The sequence below is a fragment of the Nycticebus coucang genome, chromosome 12, assembly GCF_027406575.1.
Source record: "Nycticebus coucang isolate mNycCou1 chromosome 12, mNycCou1.pri, whole genome shotgun sequence".
Taxonomy (NCBI): Eukaryota; Metazoa; Chordata; class Mammalia; order Primates; family Lorisidae; genus Nycticebus; species Nycticebus coucang.
This window is the reverse complement of record NC_069791.1, coordinates 21,123,960-21,145,095: the sequence shown is the minus strand read 5'-3', so window position 1 is coordinate 21,145,095 and position 21,136 is coordinate 21,123,960. Positions and strand designations below refer to the sequence as shown.

The following is a 21,136-nucleotide window of genomic DNA, read 5'->3' as shown; positions in this document are numbered from 1 at the left end:
CAGTGAAAACCACATCAGTGAAGATACTCTCAGAGAAGGATATGATGAATCTCCCATAATGGGATAAGTGGGGTCTAAAAATCCAGTCGAGTAAAATAAAGGTGGCAGCTTTATGAGGTTAATGAGAAATAAATTTCTTCAGCTGGTTGTCTACTTATTAGGTGACAGGTCCTGTGGATGGGAGCTGAGGGGACAAGTGTGGCTGCCACTCCTGATTTTAGGCAATGTGGCTATTAAGGTTTTTTTGACTGAGACTAGAAGAGAGCAGGGGAGACTTCCACACAGGTCACTATGTTTGGATGTGACCCCACTGTCTGGACCAGGCAGATAGAAGCCTCAGGGGGAGAGGTACAGGGTGGACTTTGGAACTGACACATATTGAGAGCATTAATGCACTCTCCCAGTCTTCAGGGCATGCCTTGTGTCGAACTCTTGTAGCGTTAACCATGCTTTAATGTGACTACTAAAGTCTTAAATGATCGTGGGACAGTTACTTCCTACTTCCCCCTTTTATACCCTCAACTTCAAAAATGCTAAGACCTTTAAGTCACCCCAGGCTGGGAATGGGGCCTGGAGCCAGTTACGTGGACATGTGAATCAAGGGTATGGTACCTTGTTGAGTTCTACCATAATAGTCTTGCAAAGCAGCAGGCTGTGGTTTGAGAAGCGTACAAGATCTATAGAAAGACATAAAGCTGGAGAAGAAGACAGCTCTGCTAAGGTTTGCAAGTATTATTCTGAGGGCAATGAGAAGTCACTGGAATTTCTAGAAAGAGAAACAACTACATTGCATAGTAGCTGGTGACAAAATTGAGGTCATAATGCAAAGGCAAAAATTACAGACAGTAAGAGAGTAGAATATCTAAAATATCCAAGTAAACAACAATAATGGCTTGAACCGAAATAGCGGCAGTGAGAACAATGCCATCGTATATTTTAACAATGCATTGAAAGGTATTCAGCATTATTTTAGTTATAATTTTACCATAGAGCCCACACCAGCCAACCAGTTTCAGGAGGAAGGACAAAGCAGGTTTTTCCTTCCTTTGCTTTCTCCTCCCTTCTCCTCACTTCCTCTGCCCTCCCCTCCTCTCCCATCTTCTCTCCTTTCCTTTACCTTTTTCCTTTCCTTCCTCCTTCTCTCCCTCCCTTCCTTCCTTAACTATCCAGCACCTAAACCAACTCTCTATTTTGGAAACATCATCACTGTGTGAGTCCAGTTAGTGAGCAGGAAGCCTCTCCCACTACAGAAACCAACCTCTTTCCACTTGGCAAATACATGGTCTTACAACCATGGATGTAAATCAAGACAACTATGTACTTCTGCCCAGGAATTTTGAATGTAGAGACAGTGTTTATAAGGCAAAGAGATATTTTATAATTCATTTCGATGTTATGTGCATCCCCCCCTCACCAGCATCCCACAGCAGCCCTGGTGGGGTGGTGATATGTACTATGATTGCCCCATTCTGACAAGGCTTCAGAGATGCTGTGATCTTTGCACATTTTCCAAAGTGCTTCTCAGGCTGTATGTGTATTCTTTGAGTCGCCTATACCCTTCCAGGAAATATCTTTAAGCTTAAGATAGCCAGAGTTTTTCCTATTATTTGCAGCTAAAAGCCTTTACCACAAACAAATAAATCATATTTTCCTCCTATTTGCTATCAAGAAATTGAAATCCAAAAGGGCAAAGGGTTACCTGTCATCAGAGGGCAGGTGCAAAAGTCTCTTCCCACTAAGTGCTACCAGAGGTTTATCATTGGATTTATCAAATTCTGCACAAAAATGTGGGAAGAATTACTGCTAAATGAAGAGTAACACTATTAATTGTAATATGTACAAAGAGAAGCTAAATAAAATCAAAATAGTCCTTCATATCAGTCAATCTAAAGCCTTTAGCCCCAGGCCCCACTCCTCTTGCAAAGGAGTTGCAAACAGTAACATATCCTCTTTCAATCATAAACTCACAGTGAAGTCCTGCAATCTGAATCTGATACATTCCTTTGGACGATTACATTTTATTTCTCATAATAGCTTGTCACCTCCTAACAAGTCAGTGGGAGATCATCAGGGTGGGGCCCTGATCTAACAGGATTAGTGTCCTTATAAAAAGAGACACCAGAGCTCACTTCTCTTTCTGTGTGTATACCTAAAGTCCATGTGAGAACACAGCAAGGCAGCAGCTGCCTGCAATTCAGAAGAGAGACCCTCATCGAACCTCCATCTTGCACTTCTAGCCCAGAAGAGTGAGATAATAAATTTTTTATATTAAGCCTCTCATTCTATGGCCTTTTGTTATGGCAGCATAAGTAGAATAATACAAATAATTTAAAAATGAAACAACATATAGTACTTTTTCTACTTTGTCAACAAATTTTATGTGTCCTATGATCTAAACAATTTGTTCTACTATAAATTTTGCACAGAATGAAATGTCTAGGATATTTTAAAATTGGCCAACTGATAATACACTATAATGGCATAAATATTCTCTTTGCGACTTTACTATTTTTGGGTATCATAATTTAATTTTGAAAGGAAAACTAAAACAGATGAATTCAAAATTTATTGATGTATCTGCTGATTCCTTTAGGGTTTATTTCAGTGTGACTTATGAATTTAGTAGGAACATGAGTTAGGAAGAAGTCAAACCTTTGACATTATTTCTATGTTAAAATCTCCATAGCTTAAGATGATCATTTTTATGATCACTTTAATACTATAAATTATGAGTTATAACTAAAAATGCTCTAATTCTTGGGTCAGACAGATAAAGTAAATGTGTATGAGGTAGACTGGCTTTATGCATTCTGGTGTTTACTTGAACATTAGTGTTCTTCCAGGAACTATGAGCAGCAGTGACCAGGAGAGGAGACATATTTTTCTAAGAGGGCTGTGACAATTGCAGCTGTGATCAATAGTTGAGGTGCAGCAATGCAGATCCAGAATTAGCAAACCATCTGAAAATATGCCTGGAAGTCCAGATCTTTGAAATAGATCCTTTGAATGTTTAAAGGTTAAGTTATTAAAATGCCCCAAAAGCCAAATAAATCCCCACAAAGAGCTAACTGTAGCTCATAGGTCACTAATTTGTGGCTCACATATAGCCTTGCTGACAAGGAACCTTCCTGAGTTAAAAGGTCTTTTTTTTCTTTTTTTTTTTTTTGAGACAGAGTCTCACTCAGTCACTTTGGGTAGAGTGCTGTGGCATCCTAGTTCACCCAAACTCTTGGGCTCAAGTGATCATCTTGTCTCAGGCTCCCAAGTAGCTGGGATTACAAGCAAGGGTCACCATGCCAAGCTAATTTTTCTGCTTTTAGCAGAGATGGGGTCTTGCTCTTGCTCAGGCTGGTCACAAACACCTGTGCTCAAGAGCTCCACTGGCCTTGGCCTCCCAGAGTGCCAGTATTATAGGCATGAAGGTCTTTTTAAATAAGCCTATCTTTTGAAGATCAAGGACAGCAATAACACTCTAACAACCACCTGAGTCTACAGTGATTTTTTTTAATAGTGCTTTCAAAATTATTGTCTGTCAAGTTTCTTTATGGTATTAAGTTCAGAATCTTCTAAAAAAATTAAAGAAGGAAAAAGAGGAGCGTATTATATCATTATTTTATTTGTTACATTTTGAGTAAATGTATAATCTATTTCTGTGTGATTTTGTGTTTGTTTGTGTTCACTAGAAGCAGATGATGAAAGAGTTTTAAAAATAATGAGCACCCCTAATTTTTATAGCAAAACTAAATGTGAAAAAAGCAACTCAATCATTCAGGTGAGGAATTTAGGCATAAATATGAATTGAATTCCCTTCTCCTCTGAAGAACACCCCTTTAACTCTCTCTGCAGACACCAGACTTGCTCCAGAATTATTGATTCTCCTCAATAATACAATAAGACTTGCTTTTAAATATAGTTTTGAACAATCAACAGTGCTAGATAAATAGTTTATTAGTTTTCTATTGTCAAAAGCGTATTCTAAACTCAGTAGCTTGAAACAAGATGCATTTATCTGAGAGTTTTTAGGTCATAAGTCTAACGTGCATCCATCACACCAAAATCAAGAGGTTCACAGGGCTGCATTCTTCTGTAGAGGCTCTACTGGGGAATATGTTTCCTTGCCTGTTCCAGCTTCAAAAAGTTGGTCATGTTCTTGCTCACTGCCCCCTCTCCATCTTCAAACCCAGTAATGATGCATTTCTTTGACCAATAATATTCCATAGTTACAACTCCTCTTACAACAGTCAGAAAATGTTCTTCTCCTTATAAGAACTCATGTGGTTAGATTGGTTCCACCTGGATAATCTGAGATATTTTCCTCATTTCAATGTCCTTAACCTTAATCACATCAGAAAAGCCCCTTTTCCATATAAAGTAACATATTCACAGGTTCTGAGAATTAGGAGATAAACTTCTTTGGGGAGCCACCATCATGACTACCATTTCATAGCAATAATAACAGTACCTATTATTTCTTGACCACTTATGTTCAACTATCATGCCAATTACTTTTTGTGCTTTAACTTGTTTAATTATAAAAACAACATAGAAGGTCTATAATATCATCCCATTTTAAAGTTGAAGAAACTGAGGCTAAAGGGGTAGGTAAACTGCTCCTGTTCACAGCTAGCGGTAGTAGAACAAGGGCTCAAACATAAGAAGCCTGCATGAGCTCTTACCCATGAGCTAAAATGCCAGAAGATATTCACGGAGAAGAGGGGCCAGGAAGAAGATTATGAATTTTTATTTGAACAAACTAAAGAGAGAGTCTGTGTAGATTTCTTGGCCATTTCTTGTCTTCCAGTTGTGGCTTGTTGTATTTCGCCATGTTTAATGGACATATGCAAATCTATGTTTTAAATGCCTCAGGTAATAACATAATGGTTATGACTTTGTCCTAGAAAAATTCTCAAATCAGTTCTCATTAGGCCACACTGAAAATGGGCTTTCATGGAGTCCCAAGAACACCAACAAAGCATTCTGTTTTCTTTGAAATGAGATACCGTATTATCTTGATCCTAGCCTGCATTAATAAAAGGAGGTTCAATTTAATGAACAACTTTTCAGCAGAAAAGAAAAATGATGTACAACAGAAACAAAGCATCATCATTTCTATGTGCACATTAGAATGTGCACAAACTGACTGAAATGTGTCAGAAACCAGAAAAGATACCTTGGAATTTTCTAGGAGACACTCTGGCTTTATCTCTTACCATTCCAGCCACACTAAATAAACTACTCTATGAACAACCACTACTTTCTGTACCTACTCTTTCTGCTTCTTGAAATGTCTTCTCTCACTTTTTTTCTCCCCTGAAATGTCGGCACATTCTTAAAAATCTCAATTTCAATGCCACTTTGCCAGTGATGTGTGGCCATCCCCAGGCTTCAGCCTGATTACTCAGTGCCTTGTCTGGGCTCCCACAGCTCTCTGCATATTTCTTTTGGTACAAATGGTACCACACTGTGCTGTAATGATTGATTTACACTATCTCCATCTATTACATTGGACAACAACCCGACTACGCACCCATATTAAAGCTCTGGTGTAAAGAAAAGGAAAAGAAATGTGTGTCGGCTCATGTGCTTTTCACAGTCACTCACACGCAGGTCTGACACGACACATTTGTAAGATTCTAACTCTCCCTACTGTTACTCTTCACACTGGTACCATTTGTCTGCACTTAGCTGAAATAGGCTAATTAACAGTATATAATATTGGTATCTTTTGTAGTCAGACTCTACAATGGTCTCCCATGATAACCGTCTTCTATAACCTTGCCTTTGGATAATTCTCTACCCCTCGTGATTTGCTCGTAACCAATAAACTCCAGAAAAGGTAATATGACGTCATTTTTGTGGTTAGGATACAAAAGATAGTAATTCCCATCCTGCTAGTGAGCTGTCTTTCTTTACTGGCCTTGATGAAGCAACTGTCATGTTGGAAAGTCCCAATGACACGGAGTTGAAAGCAACCTACAGTCAACAGCTGGTGAGTAACTGAATAAGCCAATGACCACATAGGCAAGCTTGGAAATAAATCCTTCCCAGTACTAGCCCACATCCCACGGCTGCCTATGAGAGACCTTGAACCAGAGCACCTAGCTAAGCCCATCCACGTTCCTGGCCTACAGACACCCTAAGGAAGTAGGAGGCGAGCAAGTGTGGCTGTGCCTCGCTTCCCACTCCCCGCCGCCCTGCTGGAAGTTCTCAGGACAGACAAGGCTCCTGACTCAGGAGAAGAACCTCAAGCACAGGGCCTCCAACCAAGGTTTGTAATGGACATAACGCTGCACAGACACCCTGGAGAGCAGCAAACAAAGCAATGTCCCCAGGAGGCTGCACACCCACTGCAAGATCAGATCAGCAGCAGACAGGAAGATGAACTGTGTTCCATGCAGCACGCAAACAGTGATAAAGCACGAGAAAGGTCATCCCGGGTACCACGTCCAAGCCAGAAATCAAGAAAGGAAATGAAAAGCTTCTGTTGAGCTTCATCTTCAGCAATCCTGTCCCCTACAGGTATCTGTTGCTAAGACACCGCTATTATTATACTCCTGGCATGTATACGCTTTTATTCTCTTGTGTAAGTTTTCAGCTGTATGCTTTTCATAGAAAAATCTTGAAATACTACTCAAACAATGCATCCATCTGGGACAAAGGTGAATTAGAGTTTACTGATGGAGCAATCAGAGGTGGTGAGGCTTGCTAACGAGGCAGCTCCCGCCATGTCAGCACTCAGATGAGCTTGCACAGAGTCAGCTGCACACAGACACAAGCCACTGGGCGCTCTGAAGACAGAACTATAGCTGGCGAGCTGGGGGTTGTACTGGCAGATATGACAGCTGCGTGCCATGCAGCATAAAGGCTCTGACAAGCCCGCAAAGTGTGACTTTGGAGCTGGTGTGCTTCCCCCACTCAGTGACAGATTCAGAGAGCACAGCCTCCTTTCCAAGCTTTTCATCTTTAAAAAGGCAGTTCGGCTCCCTGCGCCTTTGAGCCTGCTCGGTTTTGAGCTGACTGCTAATTGTATGCATGCACATATGTGTTTCAGAAGGAGATAAGCACATTGCCTTGGCCTCCTCCCTCACTGTGCAGACACTTCTGTTCTCTGTAAGTTTTCTAAATGTGGCCTTGCAGTTTTCCAAACATTAACCCTTCCTGGTAACACAGTACACAATCTTCTAAAGAGGCTTCCTGGATTATGTTTGTTTAGAAATAGTTTTCATTGCTGGCTCTTTGAGTCCTGGGGGTTGGTATTTGAATTTGATTTTCTGATCATGTTTACATTTTTAAATTACTTAATAATAACTACAAAGTATAATAACAGACAGTGACCTACAAGAGGTGAATGAAGCCTCCTTTAGCTTTACGGGGCATACTTCAAATTTTAAGACCCAAACTTGTCTGACTTGAGTGTTTTATGAAAAGACCACTGTATGCCACAGTTTCATTATAATTCGCAATGTTGAGTCCAGGAAAGGAAAATCTGGAGTAGTTGTGCACAGAAGTGCAAAAGTCTTTTCCGATAGTCATGGCAACTAGTGGCGAGATGGTGGGATTGTCTGATTGTTCATAGTGATTCTTTAGAAAAGAAAGCCACAGAAAAGCATCCAGCTGATAAAATCTGGCCTGCTTGAGAACAGACCATGCTCACTGATTATTTGGAGGGCTTATTCCAATCGTGGGCAGATCAGTACCCAAAGTAGGGCCTTGGATGCCTTCCTTCATTTAGTCCTGGGATGTCATAGTCTAACACTTACTCTCAAGAATATCGAGGACCTAAGGAGTACAGCAGTATTCCTAAGGAAGGAATTTTTCTGACTTCCAGAATAAGTACTATTCGGTTACACCAAGCTTTCCCTTTGTTTAAAGCCTCTATTCACAGGTACATAGTAGGTACACTTGAACAAACAATAATGCCATTGAGCCCAACGATTCAATGAAGCTATCTATTTTATGAAAATTAATGACTCATTGAAAAGTAACCAGAGAGGCTCTTTGCCTACTGGCCCTGGCAATGGAGGTCCATTCACTGTCCATGGCAAGTTTATCCTGCTTTGTAAGCTTTCAGACTCTGTAAGCCTATCTTCCTCTTCCTCAATAAGCCCATAAAATAAAATAAAATATAAAATTAAATTAATAAAAGTAACCAGAGAAAAGTGCCCAGGTGGAAGACCCTAAAAGAAAAAAGACATTTCTTCAAAAGGAAAGCTTGTCTAATCAGAATAGTAACAATAATAACAGAAATAGCAGGTAACATCTAATAAACATTTATTCTCTCCTAGGCATTTTACTGATGAGAAAGTGTCCAACTAAAATAAGACTCCTTTAAGATTTGTTGAGAACATGGATACACAGATTTTCATTCCATTGCGCTCTCTGGTCTGGGCTTCTAGTGGCCCCCCCTCCCTTCTGTCATTACTCCCAACATTCTTCTAAGTTATTTCTTGTAACTTCATCACTAACATACAAGTAATTACTGTGGTATGTGCACACACAATGAATTGACTGACTTATTCTCTACTTGTGATTTTGATAAATCCATCAAGAGCTATTGTCAAATAGCTGGTAACAAAGACAATGTTCATGCAATAAATTTCTAACTTTAATATAAATTCTTTTTTGAAGAATGAAAAACAAAAAGTGTTATTCTTGCCCATCCGAAATATGATTTCTTTAAACATTTGAGGTAAACTTCCTTTTCTAAGCTCTATTTGATGGAGAACACTAAAGAAACACACACAGCGCTCTTCGAGGAATGGGCACGCATGGGTGACAACTGGCTTAAAATCCCTGCTTCAGTTGCCCTGTAGTAAATCCTCTTCTGTAAACTTTTGTACCTGACAATAGGATCCAAGACTGTATTAATGTTAATAATCAATAATAAAAAAGAAAAGTGAAGAAAATGTTAATAACCTCATAGAATTCACCACTCTTTCTATATAATCAGCAAATTAAACAAGCCTGACAAGCAGGATGCTAGTGATAAGTTAAAAAAGAAATCGGCATTGACTATTTTAGAGAAAAAGTAGTAACCACAGCAAGATCACAAAATAGGCAGGAGGCGTATTCAGTGCTATAAAAGTGCTTTCCGAAGTGAAACTCCTTGAAGAACACCAAAGGAGGCTTTGTGTTTCACATCGAAAAATCAAGTGCCTAGTAGAATTCCTTGTGCTTAGACACTGTATGAACCTCCAGTTGTATGTGCCATGGACCAGAGCCAGCATCAGAAAGCCCAGGGACCACAGAATCAGTAGGACTCAGTAGAAAGTGCGTTGAGCAGACATCAGGATCGCATAACTTGAGGAACCCTAAGAAATCTTCTCTGTCGCTTCTGCTGCTCGCTGCAGTTTCTCCACTGAAGAATCATCCCCCCAGGTTAAACTAAGAAGTTTTAATAGGAGGCAGGAGAAAGAAGAACTTAGTGGGGAGTGGGGCTTATGCAAATAAGCCTTTTAGTGGCCAAAGGCTAATGAAAAGCCATCAGAGACCATAGGCCCTGGGCATCACTATACAGGGCCAACAGAAACTCAGGAACGGGGAGAGTTAAAAGGAAAGTTTTCAATCTTTCAATTTTGATTTTGTAACTTCAAAGTAGGATTTCTCAACTTGGCACTAGGGACATTTTGGGCCATGTAGTTCTTCGGGAGGGGTGCTGTCCTGAGGCAGATGTTTTGTGCGGGATGAGGACTAAGGACTTGGTTGAAAGTAACAAGAGAATAGTTCCAAGTTGAAAGAGTCCCAGGGACATAAAACAATTCCTCAAGAGAACAGCTAGTGTATTAATAATATTACAGAATATTGAACAGCATCCCTGGACACTACTTACCAGATACCAGTGTAAAACCCTCTCCCCACAGTTGTTATAACCAAAAATACCTCCAGACATTATCAAATAGACTCTGGCAGGTGGGAAGGGAAAATTGTTTTTTTTTTTTTTTTTTTTTTCTCCTTGACAGCCACTGCCCTAAAGTATAAATGTACTCCTTAAGCCAAGGCAAGAGCATTTTCTAACCCATCTACCTGCCCACCCTTCCCATTCTCCTGTTCTACCTGTAAAAAAGCACCCAACACAGGAAGATTACAAACTCCTCAATGCAAAAGAAGAATCATAAATCTTTTTTATTGTAATAATAAGAGAAGAGAGACATATCAGGAACATCTGAAATGAGTGCCTCTCACTCAGATCTTCACCCCAAATCCTTGGTTCCATCTTTGTTTCTAGAGATGTTTTATACTTTGTCCATTACACAAGACCAGTTCCAAGAAGAGATGCCTAGTGAGACACAATAAGACCTTCCCCTCTTCAATGAATTGAATTGAATTAACCAATAAAGCCAGATAAGTAACTTTGTAATTCATAAAAATGAGATATTTTTGCAGAAATCCAGAAAATAGACTTCAAACATCTTGACTCGTGTAATCCAAGCACCTTTCTTTGTTTCCTTTCACGTTTTCTTTCTCCTTTCCCTTCCTTTCTCCTTTTCTCTTTTTTATCTTCTTCTCATTCCCTCCTTCCTTCTATTCCCCCTTCTCTCTCTCTCTCTCTCTGGTAAGTCTGAATCACAGAGAGTGTGAGAAAGAGTCATTGATGAAGAATTAGAAAAATAATAATGCCTTCACTATAAGAAAAATTTTATTAACTAGTTTAGAAGAGGGCGGCACCTGTTGCTCAGTGAGTAGGGCGCTGGCCCCATATACCGAGGGTGGTGGATTCAAACCCAGCTCCTGCTAAACTGCAACAAAAAAGTACCCAGGCATTGTGGGGAGTGCCTGTAGTCCCAGCTACTCAGGAGGCTGAGGCAAGAAAAGCGCCTAAACCCAAGAGCTGGAGGTTGCTGTGAGCTGTGATGCCATCGCACTCTACCAAGGGTGACAAAATGAAATTCTGTCTCTAAAAAGAAAAAGAAGTTTAGAAGAATATAAACCAATGTGCTATTTGTGCAAATGGCATGACTGGGTCATTGCTGTAACTTTGTAGAGACAGAGACGTGGACCATGGTTGTTTCTATTTATTCTACTAGCTTTTGATTTAGGATTTTTATTATAAGATCTGCAGACGAAAAATTCACATAGAGTTGAAGAAATGAACGTAATATATAAAGGAAGCAGTTTAATGGCTGAGTAGTATAAATTGAATTATGTTTCTACATAAAATATGAGTCTTTTCCCTACATTTATTTTTATACAGTTGCAAATTAGACAAATGGTCCATAGGATATGGGCTAAGTACAAGAAGATCCCCCTTTGCCTCTTACTAACTTTCAGAATACCGGGATGGCAATTAACCTCTCTGAACCTCATTTTCCCCATCTGGGAAAGTTAAAGGCTTACACTAGATTATCTTTAAGAATTCTCTCAGCTCCAAAATTTTGTGATCACGAGGAAAATCTAACTCAAATCTCTAAAACTGAAAGAAAATGAATGTGCAATTTCACCAACGACAGAATGGAATTGCTCTGTAACTCACATAATTTGTATGCCAGGCTACTGGGTTAAAAAGGCAGAAAAGACTTTTACTAATCGAAGCTGTAAAGTATCAGGCATGTCTGTGGTTGATTTTCAGATGAGAAAAGCAACTTGAGAGTCTGCTGGGCACAGTGTTGAGAGTGCCAGTTGCTGTGCCCCAGCAGGGAGAGAGGGAAATAGAAGCGGACGAGAGCTCAGCCGCAGACATCAGGCAGCGGCCCCGCAATGGTGTTCACGTTTATACTGCGCAGTCTCTACTATAAGGAAGCAAATGACTGTGCTGAAATTTGGAAAACATAAATCTCAGTCTTTATCAGAGAAATAAAGTGCTACTCTGGTCTGAAGGGACTTCTTAAGAATAGCCTAGATGCCTTCAGCCCCAAGGCAAACCTGCACTAGAGGAGTGATCTCTTTGAGCCTTTTGGACAGACCCTAATGTCAAAGTACGTTGAGGGGGTGTGGAAACCCAAGAGCATAGAATTTAAACCTTTATTCTCTTTACAGAAACTTGAATATCCATTGACCCTTCACGACCTCACATAAAGAAGTGTTTGGCAAACGTTCACCTGACTCTGCACTGTAAAATAAAATCTGCTCATATTCACAAACAGAAACAAAAAACCAGGCTGTGTGTTCAGATGTAAACTCTCAAACGTATAGACCTAGTAAGAGTAGATAGGAAATTTAAGGGCAAGAAAGCCTCTCCTTTTTAAGTAGAAGCATAGAAATAACGATGCTAGTTGGAAATGCTAGTGCCTCGTTAAGGAATTACATTCCATCATCTGCCAGATATTGAAATTCTTGGCTCTGGTTCTGTAGGCACAAAAATCATAGCTTGAACAGCTACTCTTAAAATGATTTCAGCCTTCCTCCACATTCCTACAAAGGGAGTCTTCATTTTTATCATTGGATCCTTTTAAATTGTAAGGGAAAATTTCCCCAAGTAGTCAAAAATAAACAGTGATTTGTGGGGTTTTATTCGGAAAGCAAATGTACCCAGAAAGGTAAAACCAAAGTAAAAGAGTCTCTGTGATGTATGAAAGCTAAACTATTTCTTGGATTTGCATCCAACACACAGGTTGAGAACAGAAATGAACCTCTTGAAAATACCCTGCTCTTGAGAAACACGCCTCATTCAACACCAGTCATGTGCCATGTCCTCCCTCTTACAATTTCTAACACTATTTTAAGAATATAAGAAAAACAAAATGAATCATTGGGAAGTATAAAAATGTACAAAGCTTTTCAAGACTCTAATGCTAAAGAATCAGCAGACTCAGAAATTGCTAGCAGTCTTATTTTTAACAAGCGTATCTCGAAAGATGCAGCAGTTTTATCTTAGATAGCATTTTGTTAACCATTAAAATGAAACTCAGCCTTACTGGTATTACTAATACTACAGTAATCTCTATATTCAATTATCCACTTATTTATTATGACTTGTTACTTTATCTCTTTATGTTGCAAAACATTTCTGTAGTTCTGTTTTAAGACGTTCTACCACTCCATGTGATTGAAACGTTGTCTAAAAGACAAGGGCAGAATTATTCCCATAGCGTGAAAATGTTTAGGATTCACTGACATAACAAGTAGGAATTTGTAAATCTACCTTTGGGATCTATAAAGTTATTTTCCATAGATTAAGAAGTCACTTCTCATTATTTTTTATTCCATCATTATTTATAAAATAATTACTATATTTGAATTTAGAGGAAGTTCTGTCCCTCTGCTGTGATTAATAGGGTATCAATTAGCACACAGTACGGTCACTAAAATGAAGACTTAGAAGCGAACAACTAATACACAGACGAACTTTATTATAGAGCTATCTTGAGTGTTATAGAGTCTCTTTCCCTGGAAACATCTCAATTTTGTTTATACACGCTTTCGATAAAGATCATAAAGTTGGAGGTAGAGTAAAAAGTGACAAGAATAACATTTTAGGTGCTCCCTAGTTTTATAATTCTATGCTTTAAAAAAATATGTGTATTTTTGTTTGTTCTGTTTTTACAAAATAGAAACACAATAAAAGTCCTGTTTTACACCCATATTTCCTCAGGTCCCAGGGTCTTCAAGCTACTCTTCTAGCATCATTTTTTTTTTCATATTATAAAGATAGAAACCTACAGAAGATGAAGGGAATATGTTGTATTATTCCAGGACCAACTTCAGATATTACAGGCACTCCAGATATCCCTGAACAGGACTTTAGTTGGCATTAAAATGAGTGATATTTAATACAACAAAAACTAAGAAAAACTTCTTTGATGTGCTGCTCAAATGCACTTCCCAGAGGTGTGGAGAAGCTTAACTCTCTTTAACATTCTCATATCCTAAGACTCCAAGCCTCTCTAAATATGTGTATAACATTATTTATGACATTATTCCTCTATTCAAAAATGTGCTGTCACAAAAAGGAAATACCAGTTAGGGGTTGTTCCTCAGAGCTGACATAGTAAATCACACAAGTTTTCACATAGTATTTGTGTTTATATAAATATATATATATATATACATAGTATATAAATATAAATACTATGTAAATTTAGCATAATATGGATTTGGTCTTTAAATTTATATTTATCTTCCTAATGAGAAGTATAAAACATACACAGAACTAGTAGCTATTCTTTTCTTTAGAACAGATTCAGAATTAAATACCAAATCAAGAAGATATTGTTTTGCTTATGTTTTGCTGTGAACATACAAGGGCCATCTGGGAAATATCCAGCCAAAGAGAAACAGTATATGGCTGGATACTTTCTGGACAGCTCTCATATATGGTACACTGATTAAAAAAAACATTGCAGTCAAAAGAATTTTTTTGTTTGTTTGTTTTTGAGACAGAGTTTTACTATGTTGCCTACTATGACTCCTTCAGTAGAGTGTTGTGGTGCTTCAGCTCACAGCCACCTCAAACTCTTGGGCTTCAGCGATTCTCTTGCCTCAGCCTCCCAAGTATCTGGGACCACAAGTGCCCACCACAACACTGGGCTATTTTTTGGTTGCAATTGTCCTTGCTGTTTAGCAGGCCCGGGCTGGGTTTGAATCTCCAGCCCTGGTGTATGTGGCCAGACCCCTACTCATTGAGCTATGGGCACCAAACCTAGAGTCAAGAGAAATTTTTAAGAGTAAACTTAAGGCAAAAAAAGGTTTCATTTCATAAATAACCACCATTTACCTGTACATGAATAATCATCAATTCTTATGTATCCAGTTTTGCAAATGCACATAAAGGAGCCCGGGGTGTTGACACACATGGTATTCTCACGACAGTAATGGCGCCCTTCAGCACACTCATCAACGTCTGTGAAGAAAAAGTAGGGCAACGAGGTCAGCTATGGTCAATATGTGAGAGTTTTGCTACAGTTTTCTTTGGGGGTGGGAGGAGAGGAATAGTTACTAATCGAACAGCATTTTTAAAAGGCATTTAAAATATCTCCTGTACTAGAAGTGCTTAATGTTCAAATGACAGAAAGCACAAGAGTTCTTTTTTTTGTTTGTTTTTTCAAAAGCTCTTGCTGGAGTTTCAAAGAGGTCTGTTTCGATCACTGTCATTCTAAATATCTTCTGAAAATTTCAGTGCATTCATCTACCTATGTTTGATGAAATGAATTAGAATACAAAGATTGGGTTGCATTAGTCTTCAGTCACTAAGACTCTTATATATTATTATTTGATTCACCAGCTATTTTGTATACTTCAGGAGACCCTCAAAGAGGTAAATATTCAATACACATCTGAATTTGAATAACTTCACTTAATGGTATAAATCCAATAATGAGTAGTTTATATTGAAGATACAAAGAAGTGATATAGCTACCCCAGTAAGTCTCTGAACAGAGACAAAATTAATATGACTACCTGATATAAATGAGAAGTTATGAAATAGTAAATTAAGATATCATATTGAAGATCTTACATAGTAATTCACATACCAAGTCTTGAGTATAAAGACATATAGATACCAAGCCATAATAAGCACTGATACTAATTGTGAAAAATGTGAATTTCAATAATAAAAATGTCTCTATTTTATAGGACCTCTCTGAATGGCAGATAAAGCATTTTACAGATATTTTATCATTATGTAATACTCTTTATTAAGAGCCTTAATACATTGACCAGTCAAGGAATTTCCCATCCAGAAATCTGCTTTCTCAAATCCTTGTGATGAATTCACAAAGTAGCACTGACCTCATTTGTACTATTAACAGAAATAGATCAACTACAGGAGATGGCTCAGTGATCCACCACTACAAGTTATTCATGTAACCCCAGCTATGTTTCCAATGCAGAGTGTCAAATGATATAACCGACACAATCTTAGGAGCCTATATTTTAGAACAATAGGACTCTTAGCAATCATCTGAGCTGTTTATTTTACGGAGAGGAAAACTGAGTCCTACAGAGACTCAATTATCTATTCAATTCCATAGTTAACATAATAAATTCCAAACCACTTTTCTTAGCATGCAAAGATTTTCCTTATTCCTACTTCTCCAGCTTTTCATCCTATGAACCTTACTCCCTTCTCCCCTCTCAGTGTTCTGGCCACACTGAACTTCAAGTCATTCTTAGAATGGGCCATACTCTTTGATGATTCCCCACCTTTGCATATGTAGTTCTCTTTATTTTTAGCTGCCACTCCTTCTCTCTCTGACACCAATCCAGTGGTTCTTGTCCATCAGTGGATTCATCCCTCAAGAATCCACTTAAACATCTCTTCTGTGAAAACTTCACTAATGAACTAAAATGGTCCCTATGTAGTGCTCCAAACTAAAATGGTCCCATTATAGATGCAGCCATTGTATTTTTTATTAATTTTTATAAGCTTCTTTCTCTCAACGAAGCCATATATGCCTCAAGAATAGAAATTATTTATTAGTGTTTCTTCACTTTGGTTGCCCATTATATTCATCTAGGATATACTTTAAAATAATTGGTTCTTGGACCAATTCCCAAACCCCCATTCTAAATTCTCATTGTCTGTGATGAAACATAGGTTTGTATATAAATCTTCTCTATGGAGTCTAATGTAGGTGCCACTAAAATTTCTCTGTAAAGAGATAGATAGTATGTTATTCAGGCTTTGGACAACATAGGCAATACGTAAATGAATGAACCTGGAAGTATGTGAATAAAAGATATTTACAAAACTGGGTGGCAAGTCAGATTTGGCTCATAGGCCACAATTTAATGACTTCAGATCTAAGGCATAACTAAGGTTAAGAATTACCACTGAGTAGGGTGAAGCTTCAAGATGGCTAATTAGAGGCTCTGGGCACTCACTTCCACCACAAAGAAAAACCACAACAGTGAGTAGATAATCACATGCTGAATCAAGTTTCTGACACACAAGACTGGAATTAGGCAGGGAAGTGACAGGGAATCTTTGAGGCGAGGAAGGGAGGAAAGCCAAGCAGCTAGCTTGCCCTGCCAAGAGCAGCTTGGAACCAGGAAGCTATACCTTCATGTAAAGATAAGCAAGAGACCCCCAAAAGTTCTCATTATCACCCCAGACTCCTATAATTCTAGCCACAAAAGAGTGCTCTGGCCATCACGGATCTTGAGTCTAGTCTAGGAAGCTGCCTGAAGTTCACACTGTGGCATTGCTCAGAGAAGAAGTTTATGCTGGTCCTACAACCCCCTAAGACCTAAGCATCAGGAGAATGATGCCATTTAGAGTCCAGTCCCACCAGACTATGTATACATATCCTCCATTGGAACCCAACAGCCCTTGCACTTTCACATCCCTGGAGGTCTTCCCCGCCAGACAGCTGCAGTGGTGCAATGTTGGCTAAAACCAGAAATGTGGCCAGATCCCCACAATGTCATCACACACAATATCCTACACCCCAGGAAACAGGCAGTGCAGTGCACCAGGGAAGCAGCCTCTGGGACAAAGAGTGCTAAAGCTTGTGCTCCTTATTGACTGAAAGCCACTTGCTTTAAGCTGTTCTCACTGACAGCAACCCCAGCCTTACCTCCAACCTGACCACCTACACATGACTTCAGGGAGTTTGGAGACCAGATAGCCTGAGTGTCATCCCAGGGAATGAGGACCAACCTGCCTCACTCATTGCCTCTGTCATCAGTGTCTGAATGAACCATTCTAGGACCAGAAATTGACCCACCCCATCCACCACAGTTCATGGCCAAGGATACCACATGGGTATCTGAGAGGCCTGTCTCACTGCTGCCACTGCTAGTGCCCAGGTGCCTCATCTGTAAACCTAGGGATCCCCTGTAAATCCCACTTGTGTTCAGTATCGATCTGGGGTTAGGCCTTCTCTGCTTACTACTACTAGCTCTTGTATACATCATCCAGGACATTAAAGATGAGCACGCCCTATGTGCTATCAACACCCATGTATGCCTCCCAAAGGGCCTACTAACCACAGCCTATTTCTCACAACAAGTGCCCACAAATGCTTCTCTAGGACCTGAATATTGGACCACTACTGCCATCATCTACATCATGAATGCTGCCCAGAAGATCAAGGAAACACCCACTTGGCCTTCCTCTGCCACAGCTAGCACCTGAGCATCCAGTCTAAAATCTTAAGAACAAGAACAAGCCTGCACAGATCTGCCTCTGCTAGTGCCCATGTACACTGTCCAGGGCCTGAGTATTACCATGTTTGGCCCACTGGTGCCCATGGATGAGCTCACCTGAGATCATTCCCTCCAGCAAAGTCTTACCACAGCCTCCACTAACTACAGCCTAAGCAACTGAGGAATGCAAAGACACCATTGATCCTGACTACTGCCAAGAAATCATACAGAGACCATGCCACTGCACATAGCCAGAATCAAGGGCAAAGCACACTAGCCAACCAAATGTATAGATTCATCTATAGAAAAAAGTCATTTCCTGCAAGAGGCAATCCATAAAATTAGAAGATATTGTTGTGTCACATGAGCAAATATCAATAAAAGAAACAGGAAAAAAGAAAACATGCCATCTCTAAAGGAACATTATAATTCTCCCGTAACAGATCTCGAAGAAAAGAAAACCTATGAAATGCCTGAAAAAGAATTCAACATAAAAGAAGCTCAGTGATGTACAAGAAAATACATATAAATAAAACAAAGAAATCAAGAAAATAATTCATGATCTAAATGAGAAATTTAATAAATAGATAAATAGACGAATAAAAGAACCAAACAAAAATCCTGGAAATATGAGGACAATTAATGACAATTAAGGTTATTGGGGGCGGAGCAGAAAGAGGGATGGAGGGAGGGGGGTGGGGCCTTAGTGTGTGTCACACTTTATGGGGGCAAGACATGATTGCAAGAGGGACTTTACCTAACAATTGCAATCAGTGTAACTGGCTTATTGTACCCTCAATGAATCCCCAACAATAAAAAAAAAAAAAAATCCTGGAAATAAAGAATTCAATGAATGAAATAAAAAATACCAATCAAACATCAACAACTGACCAGATCAAACAGAGCAAAGAATTTTAGAACATGAAGATAGAACTTCTGAAGAAAAAAAAAAGAAGAAGAAGATAGCCTATGTGATGTACAGGAAACCATAGAATGATCACAATTCATATTTTGGGACTTCCAAAAGGAGAAGAGATAGGCAAAGACACGGAAAACTTATTTAACAAAAGATAACTGAAAATTGACAAACCCTTGCAAGAGATATAGACATGGACATACAGGAAATGGAAAGATTCCCAGAGAGATTCAACACAAAAAGATCTTCTTCAAGGCACCTTATAGTCAAAAATTCAAAAGTCAAAGACAAAGAGAAAATTCTAAGAAAATCACATATAAGAGAACAGCCAGCAGACAATCAGCATATTTCTCCGCAGAAACCTTACAGGCCAGGAGAGAATGGAATGATACATACAAAGTATTGAAAGAAATAAAAATTGCCATTCAAGAATACTAGATCTGACAAAACTGTCAAATAGAAGAAAAAGTACCCAATGTACTCAGCCCTACTATGAAACTAATTGAGGGCTTTCACATGAAAGCTATAACCCAGTTATAACCTAAGAATAGGGGGAAGGGGGAAATAGAGAGGAGGAAGGGAGGAGGTGGGTAGAGGGAAGGGGATTGGTGGGATTATACCAGCGGTGCATCTTACAAGGGTATATGTGAAACTTGATAAATGTGGAATGTAAGTGTCTTGGCACAGTAACTGAGAGAAGGCCAGGAAGGCTATGTTAACCAATGTGATGAAAGTGTGTCAAACGCTCTGTGAAGCTAGTGAATGAAGTCCCATGATCCTATCAATGTACACAGCTATGATTTAATTAAAAAAAAAAAAAAATGAAGCTCAAATAGTCTCCCAAAGAAGCAAAAACTGAGGAAATCCATCACCACTAGACTGGCCTGGCCAGAAAGGCTTAAGGGAGCCCTATATATGGAAATGAAAAAATATACCTAACATCAGAAAAACACAGAGGTCTGCAAATTCTGGCCAAAGCAAGCATTGATTCCTGGAAGCACTGTCTCTCCAAAGACAAACCAGTATCCTAAGGAAGATGCCTACTCCAGCTGGATGGCTACCAAACTTGGCAAATTGAACATTGGTATGTGTGAAACACCCTAGATTCTGCTGAAGAATACTTAAGAAAACTTTGATCGCACTAATATCTTATAGGGGGAGGTGGGGAAAAGAGCCAGTGAATTAATATTATTTCTGTTAATGTGACCCTATTTACAACCACAAGTTAGTGGATAATTTGGTTTATAAACATAAGTAGAGATAATTTGTATAAGGCTAAATGGCCTTCTAAATACTGTCTCTCACTATTCATCAATGTTGGGTCTACATCCCAGAGGGTTAGGAAACACTGACCTAATTTTTATCTTATTTTTTTGGTAAATGTTTCCCCTATCACGTAGTCAGAGAAAACTCAATATAGGGTTGTAAAGCAAAAGCAAGGAGCATATTTAATATGAAACCTCTTAGGAACTTCAATGATTTGAATTTCATAGACCCTGGATTCATGACCAAGAGATCTAAAGTGTCAACCAATTACTTAAAGCAGTTTGTGAGAGAGAAGAAAGTAAAATACCAAAACTACCACCATAATACTGGTAGACCTAATTGCTACCTGCCTTTCTGATTTCTCATTCCCTATCTTCAAAGGAAAAAGAACTCCCCAAAGAGCTGCATTTGTGTGATGAAGTTGCAAAGTTACATAAATGTCATTTCCATTTGCATGTACAGATGCTCACAGGCACAAAAATAGCATGACTAAAAAGTAATCTGGTGGAAATCATGTTCAAATTTAGTTCAGAGTGTATTTTAGTTCCAAATCCCAATTCAAAAATTTAATGGATCAAATTTCACAATTCAGTTCAACTATCTACACATTTATTGAGGACCTTCTAAGCACAAAGGCACTTGACTGAATTTTTGGTCATAAATTGACAACCCTAAGGAGCAGAACTGCAACCATGAGCAGATAGTACCAGGGAGATTATATATAACTATCTGCTAAGCAAAGAGAGAACTGCATAAATTTGGAATGGGCTGCCAAGTAAAATATTCTAACATGTGCTGGTTATGCTGTACAGATTTTAAAATGTGTCCTCTTGGACCATGTGTTCCTTAGCAACCCTTCCAAAATTTATTACAAAGAGAGTTAAAACATAGACCCTGATATTAAAGGGCTTCCAATCTAGGAAATGG

The 21,136-nt window shown here is 38.9% G+C and overlaps 1 protein-coding gene across 3 annotated transcripts in view; it reads right to left on the bottom strand.

The window, feature by feature from the left end:
- Nucleotides 1-21,136, bottom strand: part of NELL2 (neural EGFL like 2) — a 376,415-nt gene that overhangs the window by 140,121 nt on the left and 215,158 nt on the right. For all 3 annotated transcript variants that reach the window (XM_053555545.1, XM_053555546.1, XM_053555547.1), the window contains one exon: nt 14,651-14,776. In XM_053555545.1, the coding sequence (XP_053411520.1) occupies nt 14,651-14,776 (126 nt within the window). The remainder of the gene's footprint in view (nt 1-14,650; nt 14,777-21,136) is intronic.